Source organism: Desmodus rotundus, chromosome 12 (genome assembly GCF_022682495.2).
Source record: "Desmodus rotundus isolate HL8 chromosome 12, HLdesRot8A.1, whole genome shotgun sequence".
In the NCBI taxonomy this organism is placed as follows: domain Eukaryota; kingdom Metazoa; phylum Chordata; class Mammalia; order Chiroptera; family Phyllostomidae; genus Desmodus; species Desmodus rotundus.
Window position 1 is genome coordinate 94,459,601 of NC_071398.1, and position 14,499 is coordinate 94,474,099.

Below are 14,499 nucleotides of genomic sequence, written 5' to 3' on the forward strand. Positions count from 1 at the left end.
GGCTCAGAGCAATTAAGTCAATTGCCTGAGGTCACAGCAACTATCTTAAGTCCTTTGAGCAAAGTCCGGGACCCTGTGAAGGGTCCCGGACTTTGGCAACGGAAAGGTGTCCTGACCTCCGACTGCTGTCGGCAGCCCCGTCTGTTCGGACACAGCTCCAGACCACACTCCCCGAAGTGCGTGGCGGGCCTCCTCACTGACACACGGACTCCAGATTCCTGCTGCGGAGGAGTAAACAGAACTCCCAGCGTGACACAAATCGAGGGGTGTGTGACGTGCGTCTCCCCGGACACACGTGTGGGGAGGCCGCAGCGCTGCGGCCCACCAAGCTGGGGAGAGGAAGCGCGCGAGGCCTTCCCTGCCAGCAGCCTCACGGGGAGCCAGCGCTGAGGCCTGCTCTATCGCAACGTCTGCACCAGACAGAGAACCGAAAGATTAAGTTGTTTACATGTGTTACATAAACGGGCGTAAGACTCCGCTTTGCACAGGCCTGTGGAGGACTCACTGCTGGGCCAGTGCCACCGGGGCTGCACAGGGTCACCCGTCACAAGGACCTGCGAGCGCTCGGGTGCTGTGACACCTGGAAGTGCTTTATGGACGGAGGTGCTCGAGTGGCGTCATCCAGGTCGAGAGGGCAGATGGCGAGATGCCAGATGGATGGGGTCACAACTTGGAAAAGGGGTTGGCCTTCTCCCCTCTACATCCCTGTGTCTCCCTGTCCCCTGGCTCAGCTTTCAGGAAACACGCCCCAGGGACACGCAGCTCCTTCACTGGGGCCTTCACCTCAAGAGGGAGCGTGACACACAGGAGAGGGGCATCTACAGGACAGCGCTAAATTAACAGAACAACATGTCTCGTGGTCCCCCTTTCTGAAGTCCCACAGATGTCCCCCGTCCACCTCTCTTCAGCTGTGGGGCTGGGCTAGCACTGTGGGCTGCCCCAGGCCCCCAGTGGCCCGCTTATACAGCAGGGGTTGTCCTTGTTGGAAGGACCAAACAGGGACACCGCCGGTCAGAAGCCTGGCATGAATGCGTCCCCCACAGAAGGGCCAAGCAGACCTCAGCCACCCCCATCAGCAGACGACAGTGCCCGGTTTGGGAAGCAGAGCGCCGGTGCAGGTCACGGGTGGGGCTCTGGTCCTTCTCATTAAAGCACAGCCCTCCGTCCCCCCTCAATGGTCAGGGGTCTTTCTCTTCCCCTTCTCTCCTTTGGACAAAAATGTCCCCGGTGTCCATTTCCACCGACAGGCAAAGGATGAGTAAAGACTAATTTCAGATGTAGTGATTCCCTGCGATACACACGTGTTTGGTGTCTACGGTGCAGGCCAAGAGGCAAAGGCGCTGCCAGCTGAGCAGGCAGAGAGAAAAATGAACAGATAAAGACAAGGCCACAAGATGGTAGCCATGACTGGTGTAGGCGCCGGGTACACTAAGAGGCAGAGAGGGCTCTAGAAACACCCTCGTAATCCAGGTCAGCCCCTGATGCACAGCTGGTGGTGGTGGACAGCCTGCCACCCACCCACCCACTCACCCACCCTCCCCCAGGACTGACTGCAAGAACACACCGTGCTTCCCTCCCCCCAACACCACTGTGCAAGGGGCAAGCCTCTGCAGCACCCCTCCCCCAAGGAGAAGGGCTGGCCCCGTCAGGCGGCAACGCCATCTCAGTGTTATCAGTTCACCTCTATTCTACTGGGCAACCCTTCACAGCTCCCGAAAGTCTGCGGAGGAGGTGACTTCTGCAGAAAACATCTGCTAGGCCCCTCACTAAGGTGGGGGCACAGGTGATGAGCCCCTGGCTTCCAGGGTAGCCCACGAGCCCTGCTGCCGCTGGGAAGGGACTGGGCAGGCTGGAGGGGCACCCCCGCAGCGGCTCGCTTGCACAGTTCCCAGCTGGGCCTCCCCTGCCGCCACACCCTTCCCCTCGTACAGCAGAGACGCCACAGAGGAGACCCGTGGCCCAGCCAGGGCGAGGGCCCCTCTTACCTGTCATACACCACTCCACTGATGGGAGGCAGCCAGTGGATGGTGAGGGACTGGTTGGTCTGCCCAATGACCACGGGAGGGATGGGAATGGGGGTGGGCCTCCGGCCGTCACTCCACTGTTGGTACACAAGGTCCAGATAGCAATGCATGCGGGCCACCTGGTTAGGGGTGAAGCTGTCAGTGCAGTTGTCATCTGCGGAGACAGAAAAGGGAAGGAGAGAGATGAGGGTTTTAGCCTGCCAAGGCCACCACAGTGGGGACAACTTCTGCCTCGTTCACACCTGAGTCTCCCGCACCCACACCCAACAGCACACCTCACCCTTGGTAGGCTCCACGAACACCTGTCGCACGCATACACGTGTTCTGTTCCAGATCGTGTCTCGTCTGCAAGCGGGGGAGAGGCAGAGCGCAGCACGTGCTTGTCTCTAAGCCGGGCCCTTACCTTGGCCTGGGGCTGGGCCAGGGTGGGCCCGGGGTACAGGGCTGCTCTGGGCCCACAGCTGCGTATTCGGGAAGCCACAAGGTGGCAGTGTTTCAGCATTCGGCCGTTTTACATGGGCAGGTTTGTGGGGCTGCAGACACCTGCTTTGGGCGCAGTGGCTATGGCCAAGGTGAGTGAGTCTTCAGTGAAGAGGCTCAGGGGGCAAGAGAGCCAAAGGTCAAGGAGGCGGCAGGACTGGAACTGTGGTCCCCACCTCACTTTTAGAGCCAGCCGAATCTCCCCGTTGGAGAGACAGTTTTTGTGGCAGTAGGAAGGGAGCTATCTTAGTTTTGGGCCTTTTCCAATGAAAGCACACTGATCAAACACCTCCCTCTGCTTCTTGGACGCTTCCTCTGCCCACTTCAAAGGCGGGGGTTTAAACAGCTCTGGCCTCTGCAGCCCGCTGTCCAGTCACTCTGCCCTGGCACGGGCCGCTGTGTCCTTGTTGGCAGGGTGGGCGGGTGCAGGCACTGGCCCTTGTGAGTGTGACGCCCCTGAATCACACACCACAGTGAGATCTGGGCAGGGATTTGTTGACAGGCGACAGGCCCAGCTCACTGCTCCTCCTTCCCTTCAAGGATAGGACCAGGGTCCTATGGTTTATTTTTATGACTTTTATTTTTTTGGATAGTTCTAGAACTTATCACCAAACTAGCCCCTGGACCCTATAGAAGAACTACCTCCTTCCTTCACCACTGAACGAGCTGTTAAATCAAATCTGTCCTTAATTTTAGGAATAAGTGATAAATCCGAATCCATGAACAGGGGACTATGACCAGTATTGCTTTTTGCCGGAAACAAGGAAGGTGTCAGGGGACAGAGAAGAAGCATAACCCAGGACAGCAAGACCAGACAACACAGTTGTTCCCAAGGCCAGGAGAGTATCATTCTTTACTTTAAGATTTTATTTATTAATTTTTAGAGAGAAAGGAAGGGAGGGAGAAAGAGGAGGAGAGAAACAGCAACAGCAGACCTTTCCGACACTCCCCCTGAACAGGGACCAAACCTGCAACCCAGGCATGTGCCCCGACCTGGAATTGAACCAGCGACCTTTCGCTTTGCAGGATGATGCCCAACCCACTGAGCCACATTTGTTTTCAAATGTCCAATGTAGAAGTATGTTTTTCTTTTACTCTCTAGTGAAGGAGAAACTAGTCAACGAGACCTCTGAACAACTCAATGTTTCTCTAAGTTCTTCAAAGGCATGAAGAGAAGAGGTGGCCGTGAGGAACATACTTCAACTCTGGCAGGACCAACTGCTTGATAATCCTCTGTGCCTCCCGCACCCCCGCCCTCCCAGTCCCCCGCTCCCTGTGCAACCTTAACCCAAAACAAGCCCCGAGAGGCGGCTGGGGTACCTGTATAGCTCATGTAGTTGCTGAACGCAGCCCCTGGAAAGTGGGTGAGGCCGCAGGTGTCATTGGTAGGCTCTGGGTCCTGGCACAGCTTACTCTTGGGGGTGGGAGCCGTGTCAGCACAGAGGTCCCCAGTGTCCATGGAGGGCACCGTCTCCCTGCAGGGGTCATCGCAGGACTCCCTCTCGCTGACCCCTTTGAAGACGTGGTAGAGCCCCAGGACGTGCCCCACCTCGTGGACCATGATGTTGGTGTGGCCGGGCATCCCATAATAGGCCGGGTTGAGGACAACGCCACCTGAGAGGGAAGGTTTGGAAAACATCACTGAGCATCAAGGGTTCCACATCAGCCTCCATAGGGACACATAACTTCTCATGGCTTTGGTTCCTGCTCTTCCCTTGGGCCACAAACACCCTCTGAGCTAACCAGTAAGCATGTCACCCCCCACCCCCAATGACAGGGAGAATAATACAGACAAGACAACACAGCAGAAGGAAGGGTACGCATTCAGGAGGTCCTGGGCTGCGTACAGTAATTCTTCCCACTGGAGCCCAAGGTTGTGGAGCCGCACTGGACTAGAACTTAACCAACTGCAATGTGGTCCCGACGCTAACCAGCTGTAGGACCGTGCTCTGCCCTTGAAGCTTCCTCCAGGCCCTCCATCTGTAAAGTGAGGGGGCGAGTGGCTCATCCCTAAGCCCCCTTCCTGTCCTCACCCGGGCTGCTGAGAGCTAACATGCAGGACTGTGCGAGACAACCATAAATGCCACGTGCAGAAATTTGTGTTATCATGGACTGTCACCACCTCGGCCTTGTAATTTGTGTTCCAAGATTCCCATCTCGCCACAGCCCGAGGGGAAGGGAAAGGCTGGAAAGGGTCAGGCACGCCACGTTCAGATCTGCTGTGGGCTTTCCCGGGATCCAGGTTCTCTGCCTGCAGATCTGCGTGGCCTCCTGCCACCACATCACCCTCTCCTCGCTCTCTGCTGCACACAGCAACCCCCACTCTTCTCCTCTCTGTTCCAACTGAGGCTTGTTATGAATTATTAGAGGTGTGGGTCCTAATCATTCTCACACACCCATACCCATCTGGGTGGGAGGGGAAAGGCATTAATTCATGGTTTAGTTTATAAAAGTTCCATGATGTTTTGATAAAAAATGACACACGCATGCACACATTTCATGCCAAAGCCTGAGAGAGGCAGAGAGACTTGTTGCCCAAAATCTAAAGAGGAATGCGAGCACTTCTTTTCAGAAAGAAGGAACAAGACATGATGAATAATAAATAAAAACTGAGTTCCCCAGAAGGGCCCCGTGCCTGCCCTCCCCAGCACGTGAGACCGGCGAGGGTCTCAGCACCTGTGAACTCTCCCCACCGTGTCAGAGAAACGCGCGGTCCCTTCCCCAGAGCTCTGAGGGGAGATGAAATGATTGCGCAATTGCTGGTCCCCAGTCCCATTTGATGTCCGTGCCCACGCAAACCGGCATCATCTCCTGACGCTGCTGCCTACACCGTCGTCCGTTTCCACGGCCAGCAGCATGGGTCAGGCTCTGAGGGCTACTGGGGGGTCCTCACACCACTGCACGGAGCCTCTCTCACACAGGACGGCCTCTGGAGTGGCCAGGGCTCCGTCTTTGGCTGCGGACACTTGCTGGAAATGCATCGATTCTTACCTTTCGGAACATTCCTTGAAAGCTCCCGAGGCTATCCCTGATCTCTTCCATGGTAATAACTAGAGTTTCTATCTCGAAGGGTTGTTTTGAAGACTGAAGCAGTCATGTAGACAAAGAAGCATTTAGCTTATTTTCTAGAACAAAGTAACTCAAGGTGTGCATTAGGCCACCCACCGACATTACTCTCAGTACATGCTGCAGCCTGGACGCACGCGGGCGCCCACCCCGCCCTGCTGGCTCCCTCCTGACCACCTTCATTCATCCAGAGAACAGAAGCGAGAGTGTGACCACAGACAGGCAGGCCTTCCAGAGGAAAACCAGGTGGACACAGAGCCTCCCGCAGGGAGCCCGCACCTGCCCCTAAGCTGCTCATGCTTTGTCTCCATGCTGTTCTGACCTGGAGACTCACAGGCACCCGGAAGACAGACGAGACTTGGACAGAGGCAAAAACAGACCGGTGCCCATTCTCTTCATAGACGGCACACTGGTATTCAAAAATGACTCACAGTAGCCTGAACTAGTGGTTGCCGGAGGAACAGAAATACTATGGGATTGGGGCTGTCAGCCTGATTCTTCATAGATCTTACAGGTGGGTTGTGTGCATACAAGACACTTTTATCCTGTAGCACCAACTGCCTTTCCCTTCCCACTTCCCTAGCCACAGGGGATACAGCGATCGTTTCCTATACTCAAAATCACTGTTCACCTTTGTCTGTCCTCATCCTGGAGACCTCAAACACAGAAGAGGGATAAAGCGCGGGGCTAGAAGCGGGGACAGGATCCACTCCCTCAGCTCTCTGCTCTCACCCACCACCCTGAAGCAGGACGTAGCAAGACGTGCCAAAATGCGGTTTCAACCACCCCGTGGCCCCTCAGTCTTCAGTCTGAGACAGTCAGGCTCTCTCTACCTTTGTTGGCCTCCCAGACTCCTGTCCAGCAAGGCTGCCTAGGGGCTGAGGCCAAGGCCAGAAGCACCTGCCTGGGGAAGACTGAGAAGCAATAGTCTGAATGGAGGGTAACAATTTGGAAATACCAACATTTTACCCCAGCGGCTCCTTGCTTCCCTCCCCCTTACGCCGCTGCCGATTCAGGGAGCCAGACTCCCCTGCATTCGTTCATTACCCCACTGGGAGGCAGAGGACAGCGTGAGAAGCGACAGGGGAGGAGGTCCTTTTCTGGCTGTGAGGTTTCCAAAGCCTGTGATGTCTGGGCCTTGAGAGGCCTCCGGGGCTGAGCTGGCACGGCACAGGAGTGCTGGACAGTGAGCCTTGCCTTGTGTTACCGACGTCACCACTGCGTCTCAGCCTAGAAAGGGTTCTCCTAAGCTGGAGGAAGAGTGACTCAATCAAAGGAAAAGACTGGGCATGTACGGGTGGTAGTGGGACCAGGTGAGGCGGACTGGGCTGCCCCTTCTGAGACCCCAGTAAAGGGGTCAAGATGCAAAACAGTGCACGTGATCTGATGGTGGGATCCTGCCTCACTCCAGTGATGAAGTCCTGGGGAAGTGCCTAGCTCTAGGGGAGAATGGCTGACCAGTGAAGCTAAAGGGAAGGGGGATAGAGAAACTCCCAGAGATTCCCCAAAGGTGGGACCTGTGATGGAAGCAAGAGTCATCTCAGGTGCCCAGCATCACCTGGCGACCAAGGACAAAATGGTCCTTTCCCCTATGGCCTTGGCCTTGATAAGCCATGATCACATTAGATACAGCCCCAGGCAAAACAACTGACTACATTTCTACTACCCAGCAACATAGGGCTCCAAATAGAGATTAAGTTCAAGGATAGAAGGATAAATAAGAGCTACATTGCATGCACACCTGAGTGTATAGACTGGGCTTGAACTCACTACCTGCCAGCACCACTGAGTGTACGCAGAACAGCACACAAACGGGGCTCCCTGGACTCAGCACCTGCTGGCCACATGTGGGACAGCTGTTGCCTAAGGGACTGCCAGGGAGCACAGGCGCCTTCCCGGGAGAACTTTCAGCCGAGATTACCGAGGACAAGCTGACACATAAGACGGGGCTGTTGTGTGGTCTAGGGGACTGTGCAGGGGAAGAAAAGAGGGCCGTTGCTGATTAGAAGATGAACGCTAAGTAGCGGACGGCCAAGCTCCCAAAGTGATGCTGCACCCTCAGCTTCCAACAGGCTGTTCCCAGCTTCAGCATCAGAACGCCAGGGCAGCGTGTGGTGAAGAGTGGTTGGTTCCCAAAGCCACTTTCATTAAAAAAAAAAAAACCCAAAAAAACCCTCAGGCAGTTTGAGAAAAAGGACACAAGTGGAAATGACTTTAAAACTGTTCTGTAAAACTTTCAGGGCTGAATATTATATGCCCATAAAACACGGAGGCTGCGGGCTGGTCCGCAGGTGCCTACGTGATTACTTCCAGTCACTGGCTACGAAGCGCTCCTCGAGATGCACTGTTCACAAGGAAGGGGCAAAGCCATGGAAGTGTGCCTGGGGGTCCAGGGGAGAGGCGGAGCAAGTGGCAGAGGGGGACTGATACACAAAGGTAGAGAAAGAAATGGAGAACATTAAAAAAACAAAAACACCACGGAGCTAGAAGAGGCAGCACATTTTTAACAGAACCAGACCAGAAACCATTCACCTCCAAGCCTTGTGTTGGCTTCTTAGATTTACAGCCTGTGGTCTCATTAGAAGGAAGTCCTCGCTCTGGGCGAGGCTAAACCTAGATGAGAATGTGTGGAGGGTGAAGATTTTGCAGAGTCTGGCGTCATTTTTTTTGGTCTCCTTTCATACAATTTCAGCCATTCTTACTCCCAACTGTCAAGTATTCCGGGCTCTCTGGCTACTCCCACCTCCTGGGCGAAAAGTCATCTGATTAATAAAACGAAAGATGTTATTACTGAGGCACTGAGGACTTATGATGGAATTCTTTCCCTGCTTCTCAGTGAGGGCAGTTCACACACACACACATACACGCACGAAACTGCATGCCAGGATTTTCGGCTCTACAGAATATGCATTAAAACCTATTTTCTATAATTTAGCATTTATTGAGCATCTATTCCATGTCAGGCACTGTTCCGGGCACCAAGGAATCGATGATGACTATGATGTGTATTGGAAGAGATAAAGGTTATTTACGGTATATCTAACTAATCACCCATGAAGGTGATTATTTATTTACTCTGCCTACTCCTGAATGCACGAACCTACCTTTGGAGCACCCCAATTTCAGGGCAACTTTCGCAAAGATTTTCAATACCCAAGAGTGCTAACCCAAGTGTGAGACCCCAAGGCACCCAGGACAAGCCCGTCCGCTGAAAGCCGACTTCTGACAATGAACGATCTACAAGAGCAGCCAGCGGATGAGCCCCAGACCCGGGTCCTCTCCTGCTCAGGCCATGGAGCCTGCCCCCTTAACGACTCCAGAATTCCTCGTGCTTCCTCGGAGCACCGCAGTGCACACATCCTGTTTATTCCTCATGTCCTGTTTATTCCTCATGTCCACTGTGCTAAGGAACCGTGAAGAGCAGACCGGTGGACGGGGGTAGGACCTTCCCTGCCCTGACCCAACCAGAGCTCCCCTCATCACCTCCCGCCTCTGCTCTCCACGCCTGCACTCGCCGAAACCAGCTGGCTGAGACGACCGAAGACTTCCCACCTGCCCACTCCATGGCTGCCCCAGCCCGAGGCCTCACCCACACTGTGCCTGAATGTGGCACCACTGATGCAACATCCTGATTTCAATGTCAACCGTTTGGTTAGGAGGAAGTCGAGGTTTGACCTGAGAGACCCCTCCAGAAGCTCTGCGTGATGGAAAGGTATCCCACCTCTGAGCCCACCGAGGCTGCTTCCACCCTGTTCCACCATGACACAGCTGTTGCTTTGCTTCCTTAGGTAGCTGTGTCATCCACATCACCCCAAGAGAGTTGCTCCCCCCTCCGGTCCACAGGTCCTCTGACCCCCACAGACTCTTCCCAGCGGCCACCCACCACCCACCCGCCAAACTGCCAACCTTTACTCACTCTTTCATTCTCTGACTTATAAGGAGACTCCCTTTGCTTCTTAGAAGCTGCTCTACCATTACAAGCAGCTGGACCCCTGAACACACTTTTTTTTCCTTTAAAAAGGAGCCAGTATCTTCCCAGGGCACCAAAAGTCTCCGGGTTGGGAGGGAGGTGGGAGGCTGTGGGCAAACGCAGGAAGGTCAACCATAGACACACAATAGTGGGAACTTTTACACTGTTGCTGTTATGGCTGCTGCTACTCATAAAGCAAAGATTTTTGAGGCCCTACTATGTGCCAGGTACTATTCCCCATGCTTATTACCCCATTTCATATATACGAGGAAACGGAGGCCCCGAGGGGTGACCTGCTGAAAAGCCCATCTGCTCCTGTCTATGTGAAGGACCTATCCACTCTATCGTTCAAAGACTTTGGCCAGGTTCAAGTTCCGCCCACGCGGTTCCTGGGCTCCGTGCACACCGGGCAGTGCCGCTCATGCTATGATGGGCGTGTCTGGGTGTTCTTTGGCAGGAGAGACATTTTCTGGAACAGTGAAGGAAGATGGCTGGCCCAGGACAGTCTGAAGGAGGTGTCTAACTCCTATGCCAGAGAGTGACAGAGTCTCTTCTCTAGCCTGGCCCAAATGCCCTTCTCCTGACCACATCTCTGCAGCCCTTGCATTTGGGGGCCCCCTGGGACATTCTCTGGCCTCTCTCTCTTTTATCTGGGATATCCCCATGTCCCCTCTCTTTAGGCTGGGATATCCCCATGTCCTGCCCCTGCTCCTCCTTCTGGTTAAGCCCCTTCAGAGTCAGACTTGTAGAGACCCCACACCTGACACATCCAAACCCAACCAGCTCCCCATTCACGCCTCCTTTTCCTCTATTTTCCACCTGGGCACCCAACTCAGTCAAAGGGAACTCTTTTCCCCCCGTTTACGTATTTATGTCAGCAGCGTTTCTCAGTGCTGAGAGCTTTGGAATGTTTTAACAGCGACATAGTGGATACTAAACCCTGTCTTGTTACAGCAATAATGACCCGTTATCCACAGACACAAGAACTAATTTGGGAAAGAAAAGCCATGTTCAGCTCATTAAAAATATGCATTCCCATTTCGTTTACTGGTCATTCATCCACCTTTCAAAATGTGGGTTTTATCCACTATGGACAAACAATCACTTCAAAAGATAACTCAGCTGAGAAGAAACTGTCAACAATTTAAAACCTGTGATCCCCGCCGATGCCAATACCCTGTTTGCGATGGTGCGCGGCAGCTCTGTGGGGCACCACCGCTGGAGGAAAACGGGGGCAGGCTCTGGCGAAACCCTCGTACTCTTTCTACAACCCCATGTAAATACACAACTGTATCAAAGTTAGACGTTTAGCTGGAAAACTTACTACAAAAGATTTCTTTAATTCAAAATATGCCTTTAGCAGACAAACAGGTAAGCAATTAAACACTGAGAAAGTAAGCACGTACATGCTACATCATATAAAGTTCTACAGGGGAGATGAAATGGAAACATGGATTCAAAGGGAAGGAGGACCGGGAGTCGTTTCCCAACAGTAGGAAAGTGCATGCTCACAAATTTTTTTAAAATAAATGATAGTGATCATCGAACTGCTACTCTACCGAGGATACCTTGGGAAAAGTAAACTTAAAATGTCAATAATTTAAAGCGGTATACCAGAAACTCTATTATTTGCTACCATTTAAACCTGCAATTGAATTTTTAGATGTTACTCCTAGACTGCGTGTGGGGAGCAGAGTTTTTTCCAGTCTCTTGGAGAGTAGGAGGGAGCAAAATTAAATGTGAAGAGCACTGGTCTAGCCAAGCACATTCCACTCCTAAGTGTGTCCAGGCTTTAACGGCTTGAACCTTGGCATCGGTGGGCTTTTTTGGTCTGGAATGCCCTCTCACCGTCTGCCAAGCAGGGCGCTTTCAACGCTCCTCGCGGGGCGGGCGGGAACTCTTCCCGGATGCTTTGGGCGCAGCGTGGCACTTTCTCTCTGGCACCTGCCTGGCCGCACGCGTGGTATCATCGCATTGCTCTGCAATTGTGTGTTTGCACGTCTGCCTCCCAGGCGTGCTGTGCAAACCTTTCGGGTGAATTCCTTTGTCATTCTGTCCCTGGTGCTGCCGCAAACCAGATTCAACGGGGTTTGAATGAATGAATGATGGATCGTGAGCCCGGGATTCACAGTTTATAAGAGGGCTGTTTTACCACTACAATTAGTCTTCTGCCTTGGAAGATACATTTGCAACTTAAGCGCTGGGCGCTAAGGTTAAAGGTACCAAACGGCTGCACGTCAGAGTTCAAGGGGACCTCGTGCACTCACTGACTCACACAAAACCCTGTCCCGCGTTCCCGCAGCACTGGAAGTACAACATTGTGTGAAAGGCAGAAACGGCATGAACGGCAAAGCAGGACCAGGGGCCGCCTAGGTCTTTGCGGGCAGTCACTGCAGCTGTTGGTCATCAGAGACAGGACTCGATCCGCCGACTTCAGGCTAGTTGACTTTCTGCTCGGTCACTCCGCTGACCCTCAAAACGCAGGCTTCTCGCAGGTCAACACAAACAGGCAACCTTGAGTCCCGACAAGACTCTGTTTAGAAAATCCAAAACGTCCCCCGCTGTGCTGCTATGCCAGCTGTCTGTACCATTCTGCACCTGCTTTAGGTCAACGCAATTCCTGTCTTACGTGGTGACACAAACAGACAATTTTAGGTTTTGAAAGGACTCTACTAAGAAAAGTCTAAATGTCTTCCCCTATCCTGTCATGCCAGCTGTCTGTGCTACTCTACATCTGGCTTAGGTCAACGCAATGCCTTTGTCCAATCACGTTACGGTTAAACAGGAAGAAATAAGTGCAAACACGGGCAATTTCATATCGAGTCAGGTCTCTCAGCTGCTCAGTTGGCTTTGGAAAATCACATTACAGATCACGTTATAGGGGAACAAGGCTGCTCCTAGGATGTTTCGGAGTAAAATGTAAGTATCCCCAGCTTCTTCTGCCATTCGATGAGTCAATAACCCATGAGGTAATTCTGGACGCCCCTCAGATTTAATACCTTCACTCACGAACTCACTCATCCCTCCAGTCGGTGAGCGCTCACAGAGCACCTGCTGGATGCCAGGTGCCCTGCTTCTGCAGAGATGCCATGGGCCTTATTCAGATTCCACAAGGTCTCCCATGCACTTGTGTGTGAGTGTGTGTGTGTGTGCGTGTACACGCGCAGCTCTACACAGTTTTATCACAGGGATACCTCTGTGTAATCACCACCACAATCAACATGCTTAACTGTTCTGTCACCATTAAGACCTCCCATCCTTCCTGCCATCCTTCCTGTCACATCCGCTCTCATACCCCTCCCTCCCATCACCACTTCCCCATTGCTAGCCCCTGGCCCGTGTTCACTTGTTCTCTGTCTCTGTAATTCTGCCACTTTGAAAATACCTATGATTCCACATAAATGGAATCACACAGCATGGAACTTCCGGGATTTCTTTTTCACTCAGCACAATACCCTTGAGATGCCCCCGAGTCATTCCACGCAGCAACTGTATCCTTTTTATTGCGGAGCAGTGTCCCGTTGTACTACAGAGGCAATGCCGTTGCCGTAAGCCGTCGGCACTGAAATCGCTCATGTCATTTGCAGCAGTTTGAAGCTGTGACAGACAAAGTGGCTATGAAGACGGGTGTAAATGATTTTGAATGGGTGTATGTTTTGTTTCTCTGTGCTCGATGTCCGAGAGTCCCACGGCCGGATCACATGGTAGGTGTAGGCCTGGTTTTGTAAGAAATTGCCACAGTGTTCTGCAGAGTGTCTGTGGCGTTCTAGATTCCCGCCAGCAGCGGAGGAGGGATCCAGTTTCTCTGCATCCTCGCCGGCACTGAGTATTGTCATTATTTTTTAAAAAATTATTACAGGGTAGTTGGTGTCCAATATCGTATCAGTTTCAGGTGTACAGTATAGTAATTTGACATTTATATACCTTATAATGGGATCACCACGGTAAGTCTAATAACTACCTGTCAGCATGCCAATGTGTTACATTACTGAGTAACTACCTGTCAGCATGCCAATGTGTTACATTACTGACTATTGTAACGTAATAACCCCACGCTGCACCCTATTCTAGCGGGCGTGCGGTTATGTCTCATGTGGTTTTAATTTGAATTTCCCTAATGGCTAATGATATTGAACATCTGTTCCCGAGCTTGTTTCCCATCTGCGTATCCTCTTCGGTAAAAGGTTTGTTCCTGTCCTTGCCCATTTTCCAACTGGAGTGTTTGTCTTGCCATTGAGTTTTGAGAGTTCTTTATATATTCTAGACACCAGTCCTTGGTGAGATGTATGGTGTGCGGCTATTTCTTCCAAGTCTAATGTTTGTTTGTCTTGACAGCCTTTCTCAGAGAAAAGGTTTTAAATTGTGAGGACGGACAATTTATGTCATTATTTATGTGGACTGTGCTTTTGGTGCTGTGTATAAGTTTCCTCTTCATGAAGGCCTGCCCTGAAGACTTCCTCCTACGTTTCTTTTAGAAGTTCTATAGTTTTATTTTTTACATTTAAATCTATGGTCTATTTTGAGTTCATTTTTGTACAAAGGTGTGAGATTCACATTAAGATTCATTTTCTTTCGCCCGTGGAAGTCTGACTGCATCAATGACATTTGTGGGAAATACTCATTTCCTGTTAATATCTGCAGCGGATGTAAGAATATATCTCCTTTGTTCCTCACAGTGGTAACAAAGTCCTTCTCACCTGTGTTTTCATTCAGAAGTCTTTCTAGGGGTTTATCAACCCTTTCCTCTTCCCTCCCCAGAAAACTTCTGGCTCTGTTAACGTTTTCTAATTAAAATTTACTTTCTATTTTATTTATTTTTTCTCCTATTTACATCACTTCCTTCTGTCTTCATTCCTTTCATTTAACAGGTTATGCCTCCCAGACGTAAAACAGATCGAGTCCCACGTCATCACTGTATCTACGTCTCGATTACAGGCTTGGTCTGGAACACCCTGAGCA

The 14,499-nt window shown here is 51.9% G+C and overlaps 1 protein-coding gene across 1 annotated transcript in view; it reads right to left on the minus strand.

Moving 5' to 3' along the window:
- Positions 1 to 14,499, minus strand: part of PAPPA2 (pappalysin 2) — a 207,889-nt gene that overhangs the window by 122,723 nt on the left and 70,667 nt on the right. The window contains exons 6-7 of the mRNA XM_024551729.3: positions 3,825 to 4,118; positions 1,986 to 2,178 (exon numbers count right to left, since the gene is read on the minus strand). Coding sequence (XP_024407497.2) covers positions 1,986 to 2,178; positions 3,825 to 4,118 — 487 coding nt within the window. The remainder of the gene's footprint in view (positions 1 to 1,985; positions 2,179 to 3,824; positions 4,119 to 14,499) is intronic.